General features: G+C 38.1%; 1 protein-coding gene across 9 annotated transcripts in view; it reads right to left on the minus strand.

Moving 5' to 3' along the window:
* The window catches only part of IFT81 (intraflagellar transport 81), a 225667-nt gene that overhangs the window by 15372 nt on the left and 184836 nt on the right, over positions 1–25459 (minus strand). For 5 of the 9 annotated variants that reach the window (XM_032309047.1, XM_032309049.1, XM_032309048.1 and 2 more), the window contains 3 exons: positions 24163–24208; positions 17457–17600; positions 13858–14263 (listed from right to left, as the gene is read on the minus strand). In XM_032309047.1, the coding sequence (XP_032164938.1) occupies positions 14198–14263; positions 17457–17600; positions 24163–24208 (256 nt within the window). In that variant the 3' untranslated portion in view covers positions 13858–14197. Of the gene's footprint in view, positions 1–13857; positions 14264–15086; positions 15108–16878; positions 17059–17456; positions 17601–24162; positions 24209–25459 lie in introns of those variants that run through there. The other 4 variants (XM_032309045.1, XM_032309054.1, XM_032309052.1 and 1 more) reach the window with 4 other exon arrangements.

Raw genomic sequence — 25459 nt, forward strand, 5'->3', positions numbered from 1 at the left:
CCCCAAACCAACTCATCCCTTCTGGTGTCCCTGGATGATTGCATATTTAACATCTAAATGAAAAGGAGGGGCTCCTGGGTGGCTCAGTGGGTTAAAGCCTCTGCCTTCGGCTCAGGTCATGATCCCAGAGTCCTGAGATCAAGCGCCGCATCGGGCTCTTTGCTCAGCAGGAAGCCTGCTTCCCCCTCTCTCTCTGCCTGCCACTCTGCCTACTTGTGATTTCTGTCTGTCAAATAAAAAAAAAATCTTTATAAAAAAACAAACAACTTACTCCATAAATCATGGTGATCAAGACGGTAGGGTACTGGCATAATAATATATATATAGACAGATCCATGAAAGAGAATTGAAAATCCAGAAATAAACTGTCACAATTATGGTCAATTGATTTTCCACAAGGATGCTAAGCCAATGATGAGGGGTGGGGAATGAATGGTCTTTGGTGCTGAGACAAATGTGTACACATATGCAGAACGCTGACGTTAGCTCTCTTCTTTACATCATACATAAAAGTTAACCAAAAATGAATCTAAGACCTAACTATAAGAGCTGAAACTACTACAGACTCTTAAAAGAAAACAGGAGTAAATCTCTATGCCTTTTTTTCCTAAATCTATATTATCTTATTTTAGTAATCTCTACACCCAACATGGGGCAAGAACTCATGACCCGCGATCAAGAGTCACATGCTCTTCCAACTGAGCCAGCCAGGAGCTCCAAACTTCGTGCCTTTGGGTTAGGCAAAACCTTCTTAGATACAATACCAAAAATACAAGTGTCAAAAGAAGAAATAGATAATTGGACTTCATTGAAATTAAAACCTTCTAAGGACACCATGAAGAAAGTGAAAAAGGCAAGCCACGGGCTAAGAGAACATATTTGTTAAGTCGTATGTCTGACAAGGGACTTGCAGTCAGAATACATAAATAACTCTTACAACTCAACAATAATGAGACCATACAATGAAAAAATGGACAAAGGATCTGAACAGACATTGATCCAAAAATGTATGGCCAATTAAACATAAGAAAATTAGTCGCCAGGGAAATGCCAACAAAGCTACAATGAGATACTCCTTCATATGTACTCGGTTGACTAATAAGGTGGGCAATAACAACATCCTTCTCTCCAGCATCCTTGGTGAGGATGTGGAGAAACTTGCACCTCCACAATTTGCTGGTGTAAAATGATGCAGTTGATATGAAAAAGTTGCCTGGTTCCACAAAACATTAAGCATAGTTTGCCAGGTCATGATCCCGTGGTCCTGGGATCGAGCCTGCATTGGGCTCCCTGCTCAGCGGGGAGCCGGCTTCTCTCTCTCCCTCTGCTTGCTGCTCCCTCTGCTCGTGTTTTCTCTCTCTGTCAAATAAATAAATAAAATAAAAAAAGAAATTCCCATCTTAAAACAAACAGATAGAGTCTGCCATGTGACTCAGCCATTCTACTCCAAGGTATGCATGCCTGAGAGAGCTGAAAGCATGTCTACACAAAAACTTGTATATGAACGCTTACAATAGCATTATTCATAATAACCAAAAAGTGGAAATAACCCCAAGCCCCATCAACTGATGAACGGAGAAACAAAATGTAGTGTATCTATACAAGGGAATATTATTCAGTCATAAAAAGGAACGAAGCAGGAAGGGAGTTCTGACATATGAATGACAAGGGTCTTGAGGCTATCATGCTGAACAAAACAAACCAGTCACAAATACGGTGTAAGTCCACTTACATGAGGTTCCCCGAGTAGTTAAATTCAGAGAGACAAAGTAGAATTGTGGTTGCCAGAGGCGGTGAGAAAGGGAGAAGGAGGAACTTGTTTAATGGGAATAGAGTCTAGTTTTACAAGATGAAGTGAGTTCTGGAGACTGGAGACAACAATGAGAATGTGCTTAAAATACTGAAAGGTATGATTTGTCTCCCTCCCAATCCCATCTTGTTTCATTTATTCTTCTCCTACCCACTTAAGCCCCCATGTTGCATCACCACTTCCTCATATCAGGGAGATCATATGAGGGTTGCTGGGGGGAGGGGGTTGGGAGAAGGGTGGTGGGGTTATGGACATTGGGGAGGGTATGTGCTTTGGTGAGTGCTGTGAAGTGTGTAAACCTGGCGATTCACAGACCTGTACCCCTGGGGATAAAAATATATGTTTATAAAAAATAAAAAATTAAAACAAAACAAAACAAAATACTGAAAGGTACATTTAAAAATGATTAAGATGGTAAATTTCATGTTGTGTATTTTTCCACAATTAAAAAAAAGAGGGGTAAAGTGATGATACATTCTATAACATGCATGATTTTGAAAACATTACACTAAGAAGCCAGACCACACATCATACAGTCCCATTTATATGAAATTTCAGAATAGGCAAATGTGAGATTAGTCATTGCATGATCTGGGGCTGGGAGATCTAGTGGGGGAATGGGGAGTGATTGATACTGGTTACCAGTTTCCCTTTGGGGTGGTAAAATATTCTCAAAATGAATTGTAGGTATGGTTGTGCAACTCAGGGAATATACTAAAATTGAATTTTTAAATTTGTGAATTGTATGGTATGTGAATTATAGCTCAACAAAGCTGTTTAAAAAGTAAGGTAAGAAGACTGAAAATGAATGAGCTCTGCTTCTTTTTAAAACTTAACTCCTGTTAGGTTCTGTGACCTAACAATATCTACAGCTGGCAACTGCATTCTCTTAACAAACTGTGGAACATGAGGCTGTCGCTACGACAGAATCGAAGAGGGGGCTTGTTCACAAACAGGAACACAGCTAACTCAGTCTGAAGAAGTTGGAAAGAATGTCTGTAGCTTGAAGGGAAAAAATAACCCAGCAGCGGAGATAGATTAGCAGGGACTTAAAAAAAAAAAAAAGTAACAGGTTAAATGCCTCTTTTTTTTTTTTTTTAGGTTAAATGCATTTCTAGAAAAAACTAAAAGCTTTGGGGGCACCTGGTGGCTCAGTGGGCTAAGCCTCTGCCTTCGGTTTGGGTCATGATCTCAGGGTCCTGGGATCGAGCCCCACATCGGGCTCTCTGCTCAGCGGGGAGCCTGCTTCCCCCTCTCTGCCTGCCTCTCTGCCTACTTGTGATCTCTGTCTGCCAAATAAATAAATAAATAAGATATTTAAAACAACAACAACAAAAACCTAAAAACCTTCAATACAAAGGGCTTGCAAAAAGGTTTCTAGAGTCTTGACTGCTAATTTAGCATCTAATAGTTTTTCTCATTCTAAGGAAGTCCTACAGTCTACAATCACTGTGTAACCTCCCCGGATTTCTTGACAGGAGAATTCGGAAGGTCAAATGGAGAATTCGGAAGGTCAAATGTGCATTTTGCCTTGCTTCTCATCATTCTGTATTTAGTCATGTTCTGGAACATTGAAACAGACAACACCTGCAAAGATGTTTAAGGGTAGAATAGACAGTGCTGTAAAAATGATATTAAGAAGGACAGTGTTCAGACTTGAAGGAAACCCTCCCACATGCTTCAGTGTGGGTGAACCTTGAGGACACCGTGATGGATGAAATAAACCAGTTACAAAAATATAACTACTCTATGATTCCACTTACATCAGGAACCTAGAGTACTCGGACTCACAGACGTAACATGGAATGGTGGTTGCCAGAAGGAAGGGGAATGGAGAGTTGTTTAATGGATACAGAGTTTCAGTTTTGCAACATGAACACATTATGGAGGTCTACTGTACAGCCGAGTGAATATACTTAACACTAAAGAACATTTAAAGATAGTTAATATGGTAAACTTTAGGTTATGGTTTTTTTTTTTTTACCACAATTAAAACAATTTTAAGGTAGTGTTGATTTAAAAGGCTTAATAGAAATTTCATTTTTATTCTTCTATTAAGGAATGACTGACAAGGAAAGGATTTTCGAATTTGATAAAGGAACTTGCTGGCTGTGTTTATCTTCACTTTTTACTCCTGCTGGAGTAATGAAAACAGATCACTTGGTTTAATTTTGTGATTATTTTTACTTCCTGGTTCCTGCCTGATTATGCAATGCTTTTGGTTACAAAGAGGAAAAAAAGAAAAATTTATGTGCTAGTCTTTTATTTTTATGGCATTTCATTAAAGAGGACTGGACTAAGAAATATTTCTATTTATATGAAGTTTTTATGAAAATTTATCTCTAAATAAATTGGAATTTTAGGGCCTGGGCCATTAGTTATCTTCCCTAAGGGCTATGAGCTGGTTGCTATTTTATATTTCCAAGTTTATTCTTATTTTAACTGGTTTTACAACACACTAGCTTCCTCTTTCAACAAACTCAAAAGGTCATAGAATCTATCTTGAGTAAATCACAAAATCTTTCATAGAATTTTTAAAAATTTCTTTACATTAACTCTGAAATATAATCATTGCTTGGAATGGCCTCTGACAATTTGATATAAAACAAGCCATAAAGGACAGGCATTCATTTATAATCACGTACAATAGGTCAACTCTGGGAGTAGCTACTAACTATTCTAAACCTGTACCATGTGCCTTCCTGAGTTGTCATCTCTGCTTTTAAACAATCATCATATAAGGGGCACCTGGGTGGCTCAGTGGGTAAAAGCCTCTGCCTTCGGCTCCGGTCATGATCTCAGGGTCCTGGGATCAAGCCCCACATTGGGCTCTCTGCTCAGCAGGGAGCCTGCTTCCCCCACCCCCCGTCTGCCTCTCTGCCTACTTGTGATCGCTCTGTCTCTATCAACTAAATAAATAAAATCTTTAAAAAAAAAACAATCATCATATGGATGCAATTCAAAGTGTGTTAAACGTTCTATAACTTGACCCAAAGCCTGATGGGAGTTCTAGTGTTAGATTTACCTCAGCTACCCTTAAATACTAAGAATGAGGCAGTGGTTAAGATGGCATAGTCTCCAGATCCTACTGGTAGTTATTTCTAATTATAAAGTGCCATAGTGTTTAGTTTGTTTTCTGTCTGGTTGACCAAGAGGATGATTCTTGGGCAGTTGCTACAGTAGGGCCTCCTTGAGGAGCGTCTGAATGGCAACTGTATCTAGCTCTGTAAAAATAAAGAAGGGACAGTCAGCTTGGAGGGGACTGCCAGTCTCACCTATCACCTTCATATATTACCTTATTTTATCCTTTTGATAATTCTCTGAAGCTGTCAGAGAAAGAAACTGAGGTCTAAAGCAATTATGTGATTTATTCAAGGTCACGGTCTTTCACTTCTATTCATTCATTCTTCCCAATCAAAGTTGCCCGTGTGCCTAACTAGGCACGGGGAATGTAACTGTGAACAGAGATCCATCCTGCACTCCATGTTTTTCCAGTTCCAAGAAGAATCAGGTAAGGAAACATGATTACCACACAGGACTTGTGTCTCTGAATGGCTAATCTCTGAATGCTAATTGTTTTACTGTTCCCCAGGTGTCCGGCACTCTTTCTACATGTTCCTATCTTGGCTCACTCATGTCACGTCATCTCGTCTTGTTTTGTGCACGTGAGTGAGATGAATGATTATACATGTGGGCCCATATATAAACATGCCTCATGAAATGTGTGTTTGTTTTTTAAGGTACAGGATTCTCTATCTTCCATGCCATTAAAGGATCATAGAGCTCTGTCTACTTTACTAAGAGACCTGTTGGCTCCCAGGAAATCTCATCCAGTTTGAGCCCTGGTAGTGACAGTACAGTGTCAAGGAAAGAATGCTAATGATTTTTCCACTAGCTGATCCCAAAAGCTTGGCACAGGGGAACTCCACTGAATATTTATATAGTACCTTGATTAAAAGAGCTCGAAGCAATATTCTAAGCAGCTGAATTATAACCTCCTTTTGGAAACTGTGTATTTTGAGTATAAAAAAAAAGCTCCTTTATCAACCTTCATTATTTGCTAAAAAAAAATTACAAGATAAATTTCACAGAAAGAAGACTAGAAGTAAATTTGTAAATGGTGATAATCTCTGGGTGGTGGGATTATATATGATTTTAGTTACTCAAAATTCTACAATTAACATTATGGAATTTTCAGTTAGAAAAAATATCACATGATCAATTAAAAATAAGCCATAAAAAACTAACCTCACTCATAATTTCTTTAACTCATAATTTTAAAAATACAAAGTAAATAATTCTTTAGACCTATCATACTGACAAAGATTTTATAAAGCTAGTACACTTAGCTTAGGCAAGGGAACAGCAAAGTAGGCTCTGTCATACCCAACTAATGGGATTACAAATTATCACCAGCTTTTTGGAGAGTATGAAAATTTAAATGCACATACATCTGAATAAAATAATGCTACTTCTAAGGGTTTTTTTTTTTCCTCCCTGACAGATATACTTGCATAAGAGTGCAAAGACTGTTCAGTGCAAAAAGCAAGTTGCAGAACAGTGACTATAACCCCCTTTGTGTAATGAAAACATCTGGAAGAATATTCCAAAAGTTAACTTTGGAAATGCCTCAGAGGAGTGAGAAGACTGAGGTTGCTGAGGGCTTTTTATTTTTTATAATTAATACTGTTTGATATTATTTGACTTCTGTTACATTGAGCTCTATTTTTATTTTTAGCAGTTTAATTGGGGGCATAATTCACATACCACACAATTCACCAATTTAAAGTGGTTTTTAGTATTCACACATTCAGTGTTTCTTAATATATTCACAGAGCTGTACCATCATCACAGAGTCGTATAATCATCAGTGTACACAGATAATTATGTTGTTCACCTGAAACTCATATAATGTTATATACCAAATTTGCCTCCCCCCCAAAATGGGAGATGCTTCAAAAGTGAACTTATTGGGGCACCTGGGTGGCTCAGTGGGTTAAAGCCTCTGCTTTCGGCTCAGGTCATGATCCCAGGGCCCTCGGATCAAGACCCACATCGGGTTCTCTGCTCAGCAGGGAGCCTGCTTCCCCCCTCTCTCTCTGCCTGCCTCTCTGCCTACTTGTGATCTCTGTCAAATAAAAATCAAATAAAATCTTAAAAAAAAGAAGTGAACTTATTAGTGGCAAGAGAATGTGTGAGATACAATCAGAGGAAGTTTAAATAGTAATGGAACGATACACATAAAAAAGAAGAAAAAATATATAAGAACAGAAAAAGTTGGAGAGGGTCATGGACAGAAAAAAAGAAAGATGTTAAAATGAGTTTGAACCAGGAACACATTAGATCTGCCTTTGTTAAATAAACACATCTGGATTTTGTAACAAAAAGATCAAGGTAAGATATTTGAGCATGATAAGGAAATAAAGAAACTCTTGATTTGATGGTACTGCAAATATTTGGATAAACTAGATTCTATATAAATCTGCAGAAAGCTGGATATGAATTCCATCTATGGAAGACACAGATAAAAAGAGTTTAGAGAAATATACTCACTTTGTAGTTGCCAGAAATCTCTCCTGTGTTAGGAATGTTGATAGCGAGATACTAATTCTCAAGTAATAAATACTTAACTGAACCTCAATAATGCTCTGATTTGGTTAAGACTATCTGTGAATATAAGGAGAGCTGGAGAGAGAGAGAAGGGCTCCTGAAACATCCTGACAAACTTAATCAACACAAACCATGCAGGAATATTCTTTTTGGCTCAAAGTTTTGTTCATGTTTTTAGAAGGATAAGAAAACATACATTTGAAAAGTAATGTTTTATAAAAACATTCCACAAAAATCACATTTAATCTCTGTATTACTTAAAATAAAACTACCTTTTCTATGGGACTTTTCCCTCATTAAAATCGTCTTTGAGCACTATAGATCTTGGGAACATTTTGTAGGTATGACCTTATTTTTCTTTTTCATATCTTTAAAAAGCACAGTTCAAATGTGCAGTTGGAGTCGTCTCTGGGATAGGATAGGATAACTTTACTGCTTTTTCTATAAAATCCATTAGTTTCGGTACTATTAACTCTTATTTACTTAATTAGGGCTGTGTGGTGACTATAGCAATACTCTAGCTTAACATCAATAAAATAATGGAAATGTACACAAGATAGGCACGCCCATGGAAAGTCTGTTCTTATAAAGGAGTAAATGTCAGATTAAAAATAAAAGTCACCAGTTTTTGAATTAGGAAACTGCAAAGTTAGGCTGGGGCAATAATTTACAACAATTAAAAATTTAAGATTAGACTGTTGTCTGATGGGATGGATCATCTTTAGAAGTATCGTTAAGTGGTGACAGTTTTAAAAATCTGTTGACTCTTCAAATTTACTCACGTTGTGGCTAACAGTTGATGTTACCGATCTGATTCCAAATCAAGCAACAAGGAATCGTCGAGAATAAGCTATCCTTTGAAGTATTATAATATGGTGTTTTTTCTGTGTCTGCATGTGTGTGTGTGTGTGTGTGTGCGTGTGTGTGTGTGTGCATGTGTGTGTGTGCACGTGTCTAACACATTTTACTGGGAATTAATGTACTGCGTATGCTGGAGACTGTTGCTAACAATGTAATCATCTCTATAAATGCTCTGATTGACTATAACATCTTAGGAAACCATAGGAAAACAGAAAATATTACTATCTCTGGTGACATGCTGTGCAGGACAATGATCAGACTCTTAATTCTTAGTTACTTGCTTGCAAGTAAAATTGCTTTATCAAACAGGTTACCTAAGTCTTGTCCTGTGACTGTGACAATAAATTAAAAATGGAACTGCTTAAACCTCCAAAATATGCATAATGGTAACTGAAAGAACATCACTTCAATGACAGTTAAAACCATCCATCTCCGTGGGCTAAATGTAGATACAACTGGAAGCTAACCTTGGCTTTCAGGCTTGAGGTTAGACTAGCAGGACTTGTATTGTCATCTGGACAGGTGGCAATAACCTTAGCCGGGGATGTCAGAGCCTCCCCAGTCTTCTTTTAGATCTTACATCAAGCTACAATGAACCCTGGCTTCGGAACAAATTTTGAATGCCAGAAAGCAAAGGCGAAGGGTTAACCGCTCGTTATTTTTTATTTCTCAGATGCTAAAATATTTTAAAAAGCAGGGACAGCTCAATTTAGATTACAAAAAGGCGCTCTGATGAAAAGCAAATGTGTTCCTAAATGTATTTTGAAATAGATGGTTAGAAAGCTAACATAGAGTTTGTGGTCTAAATATATCATTCTTTCAGAGGCAGAACATATTGCTGGGGGAAAAAAATCCTCCATCATGGGACTTATGGCATATAGTAACCAAAATGTTTTTCCATCCTTTGAATTTTCAATGTTGGGAAATATTATTCAGTAGACCCAGAGAGAAGTCCTAAATTGGAAAAGCAGCTGCATCCAAGGTCATCTCTCTTGTTTCCAAATATATCTTGAAACAAATGCAAGAAGGGCACTTTGCTGAGTGTTATCTGGACATATATAGTTTCAATCAAATTCTTCAAGAAGTGTCAGAATAAAAGTTGAACATTTGTTTGACACTGCCAAGTCACTAGCAAGTGGGTCTCTTCAAGCGTGGAGGCTCTCCTTGGTGACTTGGCAATTAACTACAACAAAAAGGAGTTCTTTTTCCTACTCTCAAGAAAAAGAAAGAAAGCACAGTTAAACACCAGCTCTGAATTTTCTCTCACATTTTTTAATATATAGAGAATCATCTAAACTCATAAAAATGTCTCTCAACAGAAGCATAACTCTTAAATACACTGTCTCTAAGCTCAATTCCTTGGAATTATCAAATCCTTTTCACACGTCTGAAAATGTTACATGGAACGAAAAAGTTAGAGATGACACAGAGTAACCTGAATCAAAGAATAAAATGCTGAAACTTTGAGTTAGTGTAAAAAAATATCCCCCTAGGGGCGCCTAGGGGCTCAGTGGGTTAAGTCTCTGCCTTTGGCTCAGGTCATGATCCCAGGGTCCTGGGATCGAGCCCCGCACCTGGCTCTCTGCTCAGCAGGGAGCCTGCTTCCCCTTCTCTCTGCCTACTTGTGATGTCTGTCTGTCTGTCTGTCTGTCTGTCTCTGTCAAATAAATAAATAAAATCTTTTAAAAAATCCCCTTAAATGCAAAGAAATAAATAACTGGCTTATTGCCTCTCCTCTGTCATGAAAAAAAAAGAACATACTTAGTCCAGGTTAGCAGTCTCCTGTGGCAGCGATTGTCTGTCATTCTCTACAATGCAGTGAGTCTCTCATTGCTTCAAGTGTTCAAGGAGCAGCAGGGATATTAACAACTCCCAGGTATCATACACCAAATGGACATGACTCACGATTGCACCACCTCAAAACCTTCAGCAATTTGGTTTCCATCTCCAAATTATTCCTGATACCCTCTGGTCTTGCCTGGTTTGTATCTGAAGATATGCAGAAGGGTTTTAACTTGTACCTGCATCTCCAGCCTGTCCAAATTGTTCCAGCCCAAAGTTTTTTTTTTTTTTTTCTTTTTACCCTTAGCTCTGTTAAACTTGATCCCATTCCAAAAACCTGCACTGAAACTTTTAGAGACCCTAAACTCTGAGAAAAGTGTAAGGAAATCGAATAGTTCTGATTTTTCTTTTCTTTTCTTCTTTTTAAAGATTTTATTTATTTGAAAGGAGAGCAAGAGAGCATAAGCGGGGGGAGCAGCAGAGGCAGAAGGAAAAGCAGGCTCCCCACTGAGGAGGAAGACTGATGTGGGATCCGATCCCAGAACCCTGGAATCATGACTCGAGCTGAAAGCAGATGCTTAACTGACTGTTCCACCCAGGCGCTCCTAGTTCTGATTTTTCTAATGAAAACTTCTTTGATCTCTGAAATATCAAACACTTGCAGAAAATTTGGAGTGTATCAATTTGCCTACTGGATAATCCAATGCTGAAGACTACTTCAATTATTGGTTACATTTCTCATCTTGGTAACTAAGACTTGAAGTTCCCTGAAAGGGGAGGCCATACCTTTCCTGCTTGATGTGCTTGATACAGAGCTGGATGCAGGAAAGGGCCAATAAGCACCTGCCGGTTTCATCCCTGAGACGCTCTCACACTCTCCCATTCACCTGTCCAAATCTCATCTTTCCAGACCCTGATCATTCCTCCCTCTTGGGCAAGACCTCCTGGACTCCACTTTGACCCTTTAGTCTTCTCTAAATATCTGTTGTGATTGAATTTTGATAGCACCACAGAACTTAACACTTGATTACTAGGTTTTGGTATGTTTGCTACTGTTTAATTTATTGCTAGTCCTGTTAAGGATGGGGCCATGTCTTATATACTTACTGTACCTTTTCGTAGAGTGTAGCTGAGCACCTAGCACATCAGATTACAGAGCACAAGGGCTGGGCATGTGATAGGAGCTCATTCCTCTTCCTAATGTATCTGGGTAACTTTCTGAGCCACTAGACTTCTTGTCATTTCCTGAGCATGCCATGTTCTTAAATGTGTTTATGTCTTCCTCCTTTCCCATGGCTATCGAAATCTTAACTCCTTCTTATGAACCCAGCTCAAGTCCTACCTCTCCCATTAGTCTTTTCTCAGTCTCCTGTGTCAGGATTAATTGCTTCTTCCTCTGAGCTCCTAGTTCTTTTTATACATAAAATAACTTTAGTTTTTTTTTCTTTTTTAAGATTTTATTTATTTGTCAGAGAGAGAGAGGGAGAGAGAGGGAGAGAGAGCAAGCATAGGCAGACAGAATGGCAGGCTGAGGCAGAGGGAGAAGCAGGCTCCCTGCCGAGCAAGGAGCCCAATGTGGGATTCGATCCCAGGACACTGGGATCATGACCTGAGCCGAAGGCAGCTGCCCAACTAACTGAGCCACCCAGGCATCCCAAAAGAACTTTAATTTTTGCTACATAATATTAGAGTCTTCTAGTCTGTGAGCTCTTTGAAAGCCAAAACCAGGTTACATTTACTTTATATTTTAGCACTTAGCACAATGTCAAGCACACAGAAGATACTCAATAAATATTTGCAAATAAATAAATGAATTTACAATTTCTTTCTCCAATTAATCAAGTAACATCTTGCTAACTTCTTTGGTTTAGCCTTGGCATTTTCATTGAGGAAGGCAAGAAACATCTATAAAACAATTCAATGGATTCTGGATTTGTCCAAATTAAATAAACTTAGTGGTTTGCTTAATACTGTATTTCAAATTTCAAGTATTGTATTTCAATTTTTAAGTTCCATTGCAGCATTGTTCATAAAATAAAAACAAAACAAAACAAAACTGGAATCTATGTACATGTCCAGCAACAAAAGACATATATGATTTTAACACTTTTACAGAAAGATTTAAATTATAACCAATAAAGCTTCCATTTGTTCTGTGTCTTAAAGTATTACTTCTTTCTTGACACTCGTTTTAAGCATAATTCCCACATCTGGATGGTAGAATTCATTTTTACTCATTTACTAAAGTTTTTTTTCTTTTTAGGTACAGTAAGTGAGCACATTTTAAAAAAAAAACTCTATGGGATGCCTGGGTGACTCAGTTGGTTGGGCAGCTGCCTTCAGCTCAGGTCATGATCCCGGGATCCTGGGATCAAGTCCTGTATTAGGCTCCTTGCTTGGTGGGGAGCCTGCTTCTCTCTCTCCCTCTGTCTGCGTGTGCCCTCTCTCTGTCTCTGTCAAATAAATAAATAAAATCTTTAAAAAAATAAGAAAGAGCTCTAATTTCACACATATTATAGTTCATTAAATGGGCATCAGCCTGAGTCTGATACATGGGTCGCACTGTAGTTCATACAGCACAGGAGTGAAGAGCACAGGCTTCAGGCCTCAGCTCTGCCCACAGTTAGAAGCTGCGTTAATACCGTGGAAGCCTGTCTGTGCCTGCTTCCTCATCTACTCAATGGAGATAATAGTATTTACCTCCTGGGGTTATTGCTAGAGTTCCATTAGTTCAGACACACGAAGCACTTAGGAAAGTATCTGGTCCATTCTAAGTGCTCAATAATGATTATGATTACAAAGCTTCAGGGAGTAAAATTGGTTCAGTCTCACTTTGCCAAACTGCTGTTTCTAAAAAAAATGTCCTTCCTCTGTAAGTTTGCTTCATTTTTAGAACCCAGAAACTAATCAGGCGGTGCTCCTTAACAATGAGACAGGCTCCCTCGTGAGGAGTGAGCCGCATTGCGGTTACTCCACTGAGGCTGGAAAGTGATTTGCTACGAGCGGCACAGTGCTGATTTCTGCACAGTTGAGAGGGTGAGAGAGAGCCCTCAAAGGTCCCAATTTAATAAATGATTACCCGAATCATTCTGAGCTTCCTTTCCAGCCCTAGAATGCCGTGGCTCTTTACCAGGTTACCGTGTGCAGGGCAGAGAGCAGCAGCCCTGCCAGGACCCTGCTGGGACCCTCTGAACTGAGGTGGGAACTAATACTGTCACTGAAAAACAGAATTCCTTAATTTCCTCCTGTGTTCTGTCTGAATAGTGAATTTCCATAGCGGTAAACCGAGTTTGGTGACTCAAGTCTCTCGGCAATTCTAGAGAGGAAATTGTGAAATTATGTTTGCTGAGAAAGTACTTCCAGTTTGCCAAAAGAGGGAGCATGGGAGCAGAAAGCATATGTTCATCCAAGTCTTTTGAAAAATACTTGTTTGGGGGCACCTGGGTGGCTCAGTGGGTTAAGCCTCTACCTTCGGTTCAGGTCATGGTCTCAGGGTCCTGGGATCGAGTCCCGCATCGGGCTCTCTGCTCTGAGGGGAGCGTGCTTCCTCCTCTCTCTCTCTGCCTGCCTCTCTGTCGACTTGTGATCTCTGTCAAATAAATAAATAAAATCTTTTAAAAAATATTTGTTTGGATTCTGTGTTTCAGTTTTTATTCCTTTTATAAGGCCGGGATGGGACTGAATGACAGTTACAGCCAACTTTCTCTTTTTTATATTGTCTTAAGACAGGAGAGTCAAAGATTGAAAATATACAGATAATTCTGAATGACCTCTCTGGATCCTTCCTGGATAAAATGCTCCCCTCATGCCTGGCTGTCATACACGAAACAGCTCTAATTAAACAGTTCTCATTAAAAGGAAAGGGAGGAGGAGCTAAGCCAGCAGCTCCTTCTGGGTAGAGACACAATTACGTATTTAATAAAAGTACAACTTTAAAAAAAAGTCTCCTGGCTGCCACAGATTGTTTAAAAATGAAGGACTCCTTGTATACACAATCTAGATCTTACATTCACTACAATGTATAAGTTATTGAAATAACCAGGTTTAATGGAAGTTAATCATCAGGCTGCTTACTTACCCACTCCCTAGGGCTAAACACTCCTTCATGCCAAACAAGAGGAATGATGTAAGCGCCTAGAACCATTTGTAGAAACAAGCCTTTGATTCATGCTCGTTAGTCACTAACTGTAGGGTATATGCCTGTGTATGACAAAGAGGTTTCTATAAGACAACACACATCTCCATAGGAAGTAATTTTTCAATACAAACTGGATTTTGCCTTTGTAAAGGCAGCTTTGGCAAGTTATCCATTTGTGCATATTTTCAAATTCAATTCAGAAGCATTCAGCACATTTGTATATTTTTAGTTGAGCAACAAATCCAGTTTCTTCTTTTTAGTCCAATTACCCAAAGGTGCTCTGTATCATGTTAGCCTAAAAAGTTAAGAAATAATCATACTTGGAATATGCACAGACCTTAAAATTTTCCAGAAAATTTATATATGTTATATAAACTAATAAGGCAGAATGATACATTTGGATTTGATAGTTTAACGAAATGGCTTCTTTTACTACTGCTGCCTACTGAACTAAAGCAAAATGATAGAAAGTATTAATGTAAAGAAGAAAGTTAAATGTTCTGTAATTTCCAAGATCTGGTTTGATTTCCACAAGCCTTTGAACAATGTTCTAAGACCCTTCTGGTACACTCTCTGGACCGGAAAAATACATGATCTTGGATTTAGATGTTAAAAAGATATTATCCTATTATAAGATTGTTCTTAAAGGACAACCTTTTAAGTTGGATTATTTCCTGAACTAAATAGAATGCAAGATAAGCAGTGGCCTTTTGAAATTTACAGTTTATATAGTCAGTCCCATGCAACAGTTGGCAACACCAAGTCCAAGGAGGAGCAAATCCATGAACCCAAAAGCAGATTTCACAGGCTACATTCTTCTTCTTTATTTGGGCCATCATGTGCAAGACAGATTATTTTCCAAAATGATTAAGTACTCTCATCAATTAGCCAGCTAGAGTATCAATCCTGAAGGAAAAATGCAATAAGCTCTTCTGTAATTGCCAGCTGTCAAAAACTGTCAGAGTTAGTCAGAGCTTTTTAATGTTCCAATCAAATCACAAAATGAGTGGAAAGTCACTGTATAAAATCCATTAAGATGCATTACTAAATGTCCAATGTTACATAAAAACTATAAATAACTTTGTACTTTCAGGGTTTTTTTTTTTTTTCAATTTGCTTTTCTTGAAGTAATAATGATGTTCTGCTTCAGTTAATAAAGTAATTTTGGAGCTGCCTAGTGTTTAATCCACATATTCCTTCTGTGTGGAATAAAGATGGCAAGCAATAATCAAATCGGAATTATAAGCATTCCTTGGAGTATCTGTCATTAACGATTTTTAAAATTAAGAGAAGAGCAGCAAGAATAGTGAAGGCTAAAAAAATTAATCACCAAGCTTAATAATCTTAGAAGCTGACTTTCCCTATGGGAATAAAATGCTGTTTCATTTCTGTGAGGGACTTCTAGTCTTTTTCAAATACTTGCAAAGGAATTCATATTCTGGTTAAAGGAACATCACTTGCCACTGGCTTAAAAATAACAAGCCAGTAGCCAACACTGAACAAATACAACTACTTCAGTGTTCAAAAACTGATTTATTGAATTAAGAAAGGTTTGTTTCCACAATGAAACACAGCCTTCCCTCGTTTAGTATCTGGTGGATCTAGTTGTTGATCTAAAGGCACAAGTAAGAATTCTGGTAGCTGATACTTGTCCAAATAAGAGGCTAAAGTAAGCTAAGAACCAGACTAAAACCACATAATAATAATAATATTAAAAGTCTTCTTTTTTTCTTGAAATTTATTAAAGGAAAGTTTCTTTCCACACTTTCTTGGTAAGTTCTTCTTTGCTCTGATAGAGCTAATCTTTTCTTGCCATAGCTTCTAGAGTTACCAATACTCTCCCTGTTGGTAAGTTTATCCAATTACCAAGGAAGAAGTTTTCAAACAAAAAGTAAGAGCAGAACACACTTGGAAACAAAAAGATCCAAAGCCATAATCAAGTTTGCATGTTTTGCATGGGGTCGAAACAACTTTCTTCACTGAAAGGTTCTTTGCCTCGCACTGTCATCCCCAGGATAGCTGCCGAGAATTACTAACCCAGGACGGACATGCTAATGACTTGAAATCTGAGTTTTTCAAATCTAAAGAGAAGACATTTTTTTTAAAGATTTTTTTTTTTTTTTAAATTTTTGAGAGAGAGAGAAAGAGAAAGCAAGGACAGGGTAGAGGAGTGGACAGAGAGGAAGTTCCAAGAAGACTGTGCTGAGCGTGGAGCCTGATGCGGGGCTTGATCTCAGGACCCTGAGATCATGACCTGAGCTGAAACCAAGAGTCAGATACTTAATCAACTGCACCATCTAGACACCCTTAAAGGAAGACATTTTAAAAAGTATAATGAAATTGAAATGAAGTACAAGGTAGCATATGAATTTAGTATCTTTCTTTAAGGAATAATAAAAGAAATCTTCAAGTACCTGGTCCAAATGAAGCAGAAATCAGAAGCACTTTGGATGCTTGAATTTCACTTGGAATTCTACTGTAGCTTTTTACCACATGATAATTTCTATATTCTATGACTACTTTTTATATTTAAAATAGAAGTCCTCAAGACCTAAATACTATATTAGGTTTTGGGTGAAAATAAGTGATAATCCTTAAATTTAATATAATATTATAACATGAATAGTTAAAAAAATAATTTGACACAGCTATATAATTCAAAAATAGTCATCATATATACGTACATCAAGTTTTATTTGCCTTTAAATAATTCAGACAGAACAAATATGTTATTCAAAATAGCAAATTTTCTTGAATTTTACAGAAGAAAGAGAAACTGAATTGAAACTGTAGGAATTGCTGAACTTCAGATAAATGTTTCTTCAAAACAAGAGATATTAGTTCCTAAAAGATTCCTCTAAAGTTAAAAAAAAGATTAAGAACATTAAGCCATCGGGTTATTACATTTTTAAAAAACTACATGCTTCTTAATGGACATATGTTTACATTTACAGAGAGTAAATTTAGTCTCCTGTCTCATAAAACTCCTAAGACACCACTAATCTCTAAACTAAGCAAAACAATAAAAGCCATTTTTCATATTAAAAAACTTTAAACCCTAAATCTACCTTAACATTACCTTCCAAGGAAACTTAATAGGAATGGTTAATCTGAAAACAAAATGTTGTACAAATCACTTTCCAGAAAAGAAATAAATTACGGGATTATGCTTATATCTAGAATATTAACTAAAACCCCACATCATGGCACACAGATTCAGAGCACCAGCCGGTCTTCCCCGCCCTCCTGAATTACCTGACCCATGGGAGTTTGGCTTTGTTGTTTCAGAAAGCACTGTTTCTTACATTCCATCAACTGTTCAAAATCACGCCACATTTTCGCTTGTTTCATATTCGGACCGTGACTTTCTCGTACAGCTTTTTGTTTTTCTCGGAGTTTCTACCATTAAAAAAAAAAATCAAGAATGATTAGATCTCAGTTGCAGGAATTTACTTCTATTGCTCTCATCAGAAGAACATGGTCTGCTTTTTGTACATCTGATGAGTAACAGTGAACTAAACCAGTTCTTCTGAGATGTATGAAAGCTAAGATGATAAAAGTTAAATTGATGAAAGATGCAGGAAGCTTGAAGTTAAAAAGAATAGAAAAATATAAAAGAAAGGGAAGGGAAAATAAAGGGAATCAGGAAAATGGAACAGTATCATGGTATGGGAAAAAGAATGCAGATTTTGCAGTCAGAAGACTTTTGTTTCAAACGTGGCTTTGTCACGAGCTGTAAGAATTTCTCTGGACCTCACTTCTCTCAATTGTCAATGAAGGGTAATAAAAGGGGATAATTATATAAAATTATCTGCCTTATAAGATTATTGTAATTATTTTAAAAGATTTTATTTATTTATTTGAGAGAGAGAACATGAGCAAGAGAGTGAGAGAAAGCATGAGCAGGGGGGTAAGACAGAGGGAGAAGCAGACTCCCTGCTGAGTGGGGTGCCTGACTCAGGGCTCCATCCCAGGACCCTGGGATCATAACCTGAGCTGAAGGCAGTTGCTTAACCGACTGAGCCACCCAGGAGCCCCATAGGTTATTTTTTCACACGACATAATAGATCTGGAAATACTTGATAAACTACCATATGTTATATATTGTTATTATTATTAAATAGCATATTCTTTTCTGAATCTGTGTGTGCACTATGTGCACCCAAATAAATAAAATTGTATGCATATATTCTTCAGGAAGACGGTTTTGTGATTTTTAAAAAAGTACACTATTAAATAAGCCATATCCTTATCAGAGTTGTTTTTATTTTTATTTATTTTTAAGTAGGCTCCATGCCCAGCGTAAGGCTTGAACTCACAACCCTGAGATCCAGAGTCTCATGCTCTACCAACCAAGTCAGCCAGGTGCCCCCAGAATTACTTTTGTTACTAATAACCTACGTGATTCCATCTGTCAAAACTGTTCTACTCACAGACTCTAAAATTATAAACAGGAATAAGAAAATGTTTCATTGAATTATAAAAATATACTTTGGTCCTGTATTAGGGCAAATTCAGAAAGGGTGACTGAAAAGAGGCATAGCAGAGAGTCAGAGACAATGAGAGGAAGGAAGAAAGAGGGAAAGGAAGGCAGGCGGGTAGTCAGGGGAAAACAACGGTGATGAGAGTACACGCCTCAGGAAACACAGTGTGACAGAAATGCACACTGTAACACTGAGTGTGAGAAATCACCAAGGACAGAAAAATAAGCAGAGACACGGAAGCAGGTCACCCAGAAATGTCCCCATCCTTTCCTCTATTGTACACGGTTCATCTAATAGTTGATCTAAGGACACAGATAAGAAGTCTCATCCTTGGTACTTGCCCAAATAATAGGCTAAACTAAGCTTAGGACCGGATTCAAAACTGCCCTCCTCAGCCATGGCTAATGAAAGCAAAGTTAACAGTAAACAGCAACAGGAAACAAAGCAGAATTAAGAAAATATGGGTGCCTGGGTGGCTCAGTTGGTTAAGCCTCTGCCTTCCGCTCAGGTCATGATCTCAGGGTCCTGGGATCGAGTCCTGCATTGGGCTCCCTGCTCAGCGGGAAGCCTGCTTCTCCCTCTTCCTCTTCCTTTTTTCACTGCTTGTGTTCCCTCTCTTGCTGTGTCTCTCTCTGTCAGATAAGTAAAATCTTTAAAAAAAAAAACACCTTAAAAATAAATTATCTTAAAACAAACATTTTTATCTTCATGGACTAAAACAAAAGTAGTAAGACAGATCCAGAATTTTAAGAGTTCTTATAATGATTTTAAGATTAAGGTACTATTTAACTATAAATTTTCTTATATTACTGGAATAATTTCCTTGTCAAAAATCCTAACAACCTATAAGTTATTTAAAGAAACTGAAGACTGCATGTGGGCACTGTCTGTGTCAGCAATATTGAATTTAATGTGCTTCATAACCATGTGTGTTTGAAAGCTTTAACTTTTTGAATACAACCGCCTTAGTATATAATTTATTTTTATTGTTACTGTGACTTGATACAGATTTATTTTGTTGATAGTTACAATGTAGAAGAATACTTGTCAGAGATTTCAGGGTTCCTTTTTTTTTTTTTTTAAAGATTTTTATTTGTTTATTTGACAGACAAGATCACAAGTAGGTAGAGAGGCAGGCAGAGAGAGAGAGGAGGAAGCAGGCTCCCCCCCGAGCAGGCAGCCCAATGCAGGGCTCGATCCCAGGACCCCGAGACCATGACCTGAGCTGAAGGCAGAGGCTTTAACCCACTGAGCCACCCAGGTGCCCCGATTTCAGGGTTCTTTAAAGGGGAGGTGATATAGTGGGGGTGAGGGGAGTTATAACTTTCAGCACAGTATTCCACAGTACTTAGTAAAGCAAATTCTAGTGTATGGTAGTGTGAACTGCAGCACTATAGGTTGGTTTAATTGCAGAAAGCAGGTTGGCCTGAGAAGGTCTATGGATGTCCAGTCTAGCTGGTTTGGAAGACTTAGGCTATCATCACTTTTAAAGGCTAGGTTTGGTGTTTTCCTTAAAAATTTAGATCTACTCTATCTCACTGGTATGTGGAATTAAACAAAACAGTGGATCATAGGGAAAGAGAGGAAAAAATAAAATATGAAACCAGAGAGGGAGACAAACCATAAGAGACTCCCCTCCCCCGCCCCGTCCCGGCCAAGAGACTCATAATCATGGGAAACAAACTGAGGGTTGCGGGAGGGGAAAGGGAGGGGGATGGGGTAACTGGGTGTTAAACATTAAGGCGGGCACGTGATGTAACGAGCACTGAGTGTTATATAAGACTGATGAATCACTGACCTCCACCTCTGAAACCAATAATACACTATATGTTAATTGCTTTTAATTATTTATTTTTAAAAAAGATTTTGTTTATTTATTTGACAGACAGAGATTACATGTAGGCAGAGAGGCAGGCAGAGAGAGAGGAGGGAGCAGGCTCCCTACTGAGCAGAGAGCCCGATGCGGGGCTCCATCCCAGGACCCCGAGATCCATGACCTGAGCCTGAAGGCAGAGGCTTAACCCACTGAGCCACCCAGGCACCCCAATTGCTTTTAATTTTAAAAAAATGAAAAAAAAAAATGAAAGAGCATTTGGAAAGAAAAAAAATTAGATCTACTCTACGAATGAGAGGATTGAGGAACTTTGTCTCTTAAATGATACAGACTGACGACTGGGAGATGGGCTGATCAATGTCTCCTTTTGCTGAAATGTATTTGTCAGAGTGCTGCTACCTTTTTGCAAAGACCCTGCAATAAAACACCACCCTGGAAGGTGAAAGAATAATCTTTATTTAGACTTAGCAACTACATTTGAGTCTTTAAAAGGATTCAGATTTGATAAATATTTCTCTACACAAAGCATCCATCCACGTACTTTTCAAAATAAAATAGAGAAATGTTTTCATATGAAAAAATACATTACCTAACATATGAAATGTTTAGAGGAAAACAAATTATTGACAATCACACTAAATCCTAAAACCCAAAAATCTCTATGAATGCTTACAACTTGATTCAAATATGTGTTTTCAAGCATGAACTTATTTCTTTTTTTCCTTTTGAGTATGGCATGTCATCCCATTAAGGGAAGAGGGTGCACAGAACACACAATTTCTCTACTAGAATGGAGGAAATCAGCTTTAAGGTTTCCTTTCATTTTTTTTAAGATTTTACTTCTTTATTTATTTATTTATTGACTTACTTACTTACTTGAGAGAGAGTGAGGGACAGAGAGCACAGGGAAGGGGAAGGGTGGTGGGAGGGGGGAGGAGTAGGCTCTCTGCTGAGCAGGGAGCCCAATGTGGGGCTTGATCCCAGCACCCTGGGATCATGACCTGACCTGAAGGCAGATACTTAACTGACTGGTCATGAGTGTAATTACTGAAGTTGGGTGATAGTTACACATGAATTCATTACATTATTTACTTATATAAGCTTGAAATTTTCTATATTAAATGTCTTTATATATTATTTAGTTTTTTTTTTTTTTAAAGATTTTATTTATTTATTTGACAGAGAGAGATCACAAGTAGGCAGAGAGGCAGGCAGAGAGAGGAGGAAGCAGGCTCCCTGCTGAGCAGACAGCCCGATGCGGGGCTCGATCCCAGGACCCTGGGATCATGACCCAAGCCAAAGGCAGAGGCTTTAACCCACTGAGCCTCCCAGGCACCCCTATTATTTAGTTTTTAAGAGTCTTTTTCAAAACACTTTATGAAAGTGTACTTAATAATGATGCCATTGTTGGGCACCTGCTCAGCAGGGAGTCTGCTTCTCCCTCTCCCTCTGCCTCTCCCTCTCTCCCTGCTCATATTCTCTCGTTCACTCTCTCAAAAAAGTAAATAAAATCTTTGAAAAAAAAAAGTCATGCCATTGTTTTCCATACCATTATTTCTCTGAGGTTTAACTTTAGAATATTACTTACAGGTTTATGGGAGCTATTACAGCACGTATGTAAAAGCATACATACATACATGTATATTCTTAATAATAATTCAAATTAGAAAATGTAAATAAAGGAGTTCTTGGGTGGCGCAGTTGGTTGAGCAACTGATTCCTAGTTTTGCTCAGGCTGTGATCTCAGGGTCATGTGATTGAGCCCCACATCAGGCTCTGTACTCAGCATAGAGTCTGTTTTAAGATTCTTTCTCCCTCTCTCGCTGTGCCTCCCCTACAAAAAAATAAAACTTAAAAAAAAAAAAAAAAGGAGGAGCGTCTGCATGGTTGGTTGGGCACCCAGCTGTTGATTTCAGCTCAAGTCGTGACCTCAGGGTTATGAGCTTCAGCCCCACATTGGGCTCCATGCTGAATGTGGAGCAGGCTTAAAATTCTCTCTCTCTCTCCCTCTGCCCCTTCCCCCCCATTTGCACTCTCTCTCAAAAAACATTTTTTTTAAAAAGATTTTATTAATTTATTTGATGGACAGAGATCACAAGTAGGCAGAGTTGCAGGCAGAGAGAGAGAAGAGGAAACAGGCTCCCCGCTGAGCAGAGAGCTCAATGTGGGGCTTGATCCCAGGACCCTGGGATCATGACCCGAGCTGAAGGCAGAGGCTTTAACCCACTGAGCCACCCAGGAGCCCCTCAAAAAACATTTTTTAAAAAAGAAAATGTAGGGCGCCTGGGTGGCTCAGTGGGTTAAAGCCTCTGCCTTCAGCTCAGGTCATGATCCCAGGGTCCTGGGATCGAGTCCCGCTTCGGGCTCTCTCCTCAGCAGGGAGCCTGCTTCCTCCTCTCTCTCTGCCTGTCTCTCTGCCTACTTGTGTTCTCTGTCTATCAAATAAATAAATAAAAATAAAAATCTTTAAAAAAAATTTAAAAACATAAAAAAGAAAATGTAAATAAGGACACTAGCCCTGAGTTGTTGATAAATACAGATCTTTAAAAAAAAAAAAAAATAATGACAGAACTGGTGTCTTTAAAATGACTGTCCAAATGTGTTGCTTTATGAAGCCAATTAAAATAATCAGTGAATTGGGTCACTGAAGCCCTGATGGTCAAGGCCTTTACTATCTACCACCTCTTCTACGAGGAATGGCTCAGAGAACTGAGAAAATAAGATTAATCACATAAGCATATGCCTGCTTTCATAAGACTGGCAGGGAAGGAGCTAAAAATGAAAAGGAAGGTTTTTTGATTATTTGTGTTAAATGAATCAATGCTTGTAAAGGTCATGGAACAGTGTCCAGTTCATAGCAATGAGCTTTGTGTTTATTAAATAAATGAACTTGTACTTATCTAATAAAGAGATACCTGAGAATTATCTGAAAACTTGTAGTTCATTAAATGTGGCAGTTTTGTTTCTTTGTTTCTTTTTTTTTAAAGATTTTGTTTATTTATTTGACAGACAGAGATCACAAGTAGGCAGAGAGGCAGGCAGAGAGAGAGGAGGAAGCAGGCTCTCTGCCGAGCAGAGAGCCCGATGTGGGGCTCGATCCCAGGACTCTGGGATCATGACCTGAGCCGAAGGCAGAGGCTTTAACCCACTGAGCCACCCAGGCGCCCCGGCAGTTTTGTTTCTTATTCAGAAACTTCTCATAAACTCCTCCCTAAACAGAACTAGATTTTTCTCCAAAAATCCACATCCCTTCACTTTTATATGCACACACACATAAATTTCTAAAGAAGAGTCTTCATCTTTGCAAGAGATCAAGATCCAATTTCCCTTTGAAAACTGTACTATAGGGGCACCTGGGTGGCTCAGTGGGTTAAGCCGCTGCCTTCGGCTCAGGTCATGATCCCAGGGTCCTGGGATCGAGCCCCGCATCGGGCTCTCTGCTCAGCGGGGAGCCTGCTTCCTTCTCTCTCTCTCTCTGCCTGCTTGTGATCTCTCTCTCTGTCAAATAAATAAATAAAATCTTAAAAAAAAAAAAAAAAAAGAAAACTGTACTATAACCCTTTAAAAAGAATGACAAGGTCAAAACCACATACTGAAAGCCTGAATTAGACACAATTAAAAAAAATAAATAATACATTCTTACCTTTCCAAGATTCTCCTGTTCAGCAATATTTTTTGTATACTGCTCCCTAGGGGATAAACATAACGATTTAGTTTCAATTTACCTCAGTTGATTTGATCATACAACTAAATTATAAATTAACTTATCAATCTAAATATATTAGACAATATAGATGGTTTAGAGTACTGGAATCAGAATGAAAATCATTACACTCTCTTTCCCCATCTTTAGTCAGTTCTTCTAGTAAATAGTAATTTATGGGGAAAAACCCACAAACCACTGCATAAGAAATTAAGAGAACTAAAATGTTAAGTACTATTTCTGGTTAATTTACACTTAAAACAATGGTAACACACTCTTGCGTAAGCCACATTTTTAAAAATTATTTTTTAAAGTTTTAATTTATTTAGGTAATCTCATCACCCAATGTGGGGCTCAAACTCACAACTCAGAGATCAAGAGTTGCATGCTTTTCTGAGTATGCCAGCCAGGCACCCTAGTCACACTTTATTTTTGAAGAGGTTTGTAGAAAGGAGAAAGGATAAACATTTTAAATAAACATTAAATAACAAAAACAAAACAAAACAAAACATTAAATAACATATAATCCTGCAATGTTACTTCTAGGCAGTCATCCTAAAGAAAAACTCTCAGAACTTTAGATAAATGTAAAGACTATTTACTTCACCATTGCTTTTAATAGTGAAGATCTGCAAACAAAGTTAGATGTCAATAGATGGGGAAATATTTAAATAAATTATGGCACATCCATTCAAAGGAATAATACAGAGTTATAAAAAGGAGGGAGTAGATCTATAAATACTGAAATAGAATTAAAAAAAATTTTTAAAGATTTTTATTTATTTATTTGACAGATAGATCACAAGTAGGCAGAGAGGCAGGAAGAGAGGAGGAAGCAGGTTCCCTGCCGAGCAGAAAGCCTGACTCGGGGCTCGATCCCAGGACCCTGGGATCAGGGACCAAGTCAAAGACAGAGTTTTTAACCCACTGAGCCACCCAGGAGCCCTGAAATAGAATTTCAGACATATAATTAAGAGAAAAACTGTATATGTAGTTTAACCTGATTTTTGTAGGCATACACACATAATTTTCCCATGCACTTGTTAACACACGCACATGCAAATGCATGGGAAAAGAATATGGAGTAATTATACACCAAAATATTTTAATTTATTTTTATTTTAAAAAATATTTTATTTACTTGAGAGAGATACAGCGTGCATGTGGGGGTAGGAGCAGACAGAGAAGGATGAGCAGACTCTCTGTTGAGCATGAAGCCCTGTATGGGGCTCAATCT

This window comes from Mustela erminea, chromosome 13, assembly GCF_009829155.1.
Source record: "Mustela erminea isolate mMusErm1 chromosome 13, mMusErm1.Pri, whole genome shotgun sequence".
NCBI classification, from domain to species: domain Eukaryota; kingdom Metazoa; phylum Chordata; class Mammalia; order Carnivora; family Mustelidae; genus Mustela; species Mustela erminea.